The 1953-nt window shown below is 47.3% G+C and overlaps 1 protein-coding gene across 3 annotated transcripts in view; it reads left to right on the forward strand.

The window, feature by feature from the left end:
- LOC109534948 (cadherin-related tumor suppressor) overlaps positions 1-1953 on the forward strand; it is a 41800-nt gene that overhangs the window by 31984 nt on the left and 7863 nt on the right. For all 3 annotated transcript variants that reach the window (XM_048664840.1, XM_048664844.1, XM_048664845.1), the window contains exons 24-26: positions 366-699; positions 761-1325; positions 1394-1702. In XM_048664840.1, coding sequence (XP_048520797.1) covers positions 366-699; positions 761-1325; positions 1394-1702 — 1208 coding nt within the window. The remainder of the gene's footprint in view (positions 1-365; positions 700-760; positions 1326-1393; positions 1703-1953) is intronic.

Raw genomic sequence — 1953 nt, forward strand, 5'->3', positions numbered from 1 at the left:
CCTTATTAAAACAGACACTTATTTTGTTCAGCGAATCCAAAAATGCAATAATATACAGGACATTCCATTTAAAAAAACGCAACTTTGATATCTTTAGAGATCAATATTTTTAAAATGTGCGCTCGGTAGGCGTCGGACAATTCATAAAATAATACTTTTTGAAAAACAAACGGTTTAGCCGCAAATTTCCGTGCCGTATAGCGTGAATAACCCTGTATATTATTTTTTACCATTGTTGACTGTACTGTATGTGCTTTATGTTGTATTTTGTTTTGTTTTTTTTACTCGCTGTCCAGAAAATGTGTGAATTTTTCCGTGGCAATAAAGCATATCTTCGCTGTCACTCAATTCGATGGTTTTTGCAGGTATAAATACACCAAAATGGAGCTGTCGCCTGAAAACACCTACTCTCTTACCATCCTGGCAACGGACAACGGAAAGCCGCCGATGTCTTCTGAATGCGCCGTTACTGTAAACGTCGTGGACGCCAACAATAACGCTCCGCAGTTTGAGCAACGCGATTTTCTCGTTCCGGTGCCCGAAGACGCCCCTCCAGGCCAGAAGCTGCTGCAACTAGTGGCTAAGGATGAGTTCGATGTTGGCGTCAATGCAGAAGTGGAGTACTCGATCGCGTCAGGCAACAGTTCCGGCAAGTTCACGGTGGACCGGGTGGACGGCTGGATTACCTTAAAGGAAAAGGTAAGTGATTTCCCACCGAGTTATTTGCGAATTATGTCAGGCAGTCACGTGCTTGTTTCAGGTGCGTGGCGCTGGTCAAGTCTACACAATGCGAGTGCGCGCCATGGACAAGGGCATACCTCCTCAAGCGGACACAGTGTCAGTGACCATGGTAGTGACCGGCGACAACCAATTCGCGCCCGTTTTCAACTCTCTGAGCTACCAGGTGATAGTGCCGGAAAACGAGCCACTAGGCACTGTCATTCTACACATCAACGCAACAGACGAGGATTCCGGTCCGAACGGGCTTCTGCGCTACGAAATAGCGGCAGGCAACAACCGAGCGGACTTCGGGATAGATGAAGTGACTGGGGCGGTCTCAATATTGCGCCCTCTGGACTTTGACACAATCAACAGATACGAGTTGAGCGTAGTGGCGCGGGATTTAGGATTCGCATCAAAGCGTGCGAGTGCCGTGCTAGTGATCACATTGACAGATGTCAACGACAACAGTCCGGAGTTCGAGCGAGTGGTTTACGAGGCCTTTTTGAAGGAAAATCGACCGGAAGGCGAGCTTCTGTGCCAGGTGGTTGCCAAAGATCGCGACTCACCGAGAAACGCCATAATTGTCTACTCCATCGCTGAAGGTACGTTCTTGATAATCTTGTCGGAATACATCGGAAGCCATACTTAACTTTATTTCGCGTTTCGGTAGGTCCAGACAAGGACTTCTTTTTCATTGACGCAAAGTCCGGCAAAATAACGTCCAAACTGTCGTTCGACTATGAGGAGAAGAGCGAATACTCACTGAAGATTGTGGCAGCCAATCCAGATTCGCCGATGTTTGGCGAGACTCACGTCAACGTCCACATCGTAGGCGTGAACGAGTTTTACCCAAAGTTCGTCCAGTCCGCTTTCCACTTCGACGTGTCCGAGAGTACAGAGATCGGAACTGTGATTGGAACGGTCTTGGCCACCGATCAAGACTCCGGCGAAGATGGCCGAGTTTACTATCTTCTAGTTGGTAAGATCGGTTTCCTAGTGGGCCCGACCGTGACATTCATTCATTCAGCCCTGTGCTGTATCATAAATGCTATTTTTAACGGCCACACGTTGTGGCAACTTACAGTTCAGGATAACATTTTCGATAACGCAGCAACACAACCGAGGTGTGCTCTACCTCCGAGTTAACGTATGCGTTTCCGACCCAGTTATCCATCAAACGTTAAAAAGGAAAAAAATATTGGATGCATAAAGTGAGATGCCCTTATACGA

Source organism: Dendroctonus ponderosae, unplaced genomic scaffold (genome assembly GCF_020466585.1).
Source record: "Dendroctonus ponderosae isolate FM_Combo_2020 unplaced genomic scaffold, Dpon_F_20191213v2 Dpon_F_20191213_1, whole genome shotgun sequence".
NCBI classification, from domain to species: Eukaryota; Metazoa; Arthropoda; class Insecta; order Coleoptera; family Curculionidae; genus Dendroctonus; species Dendroctonus ponderosae.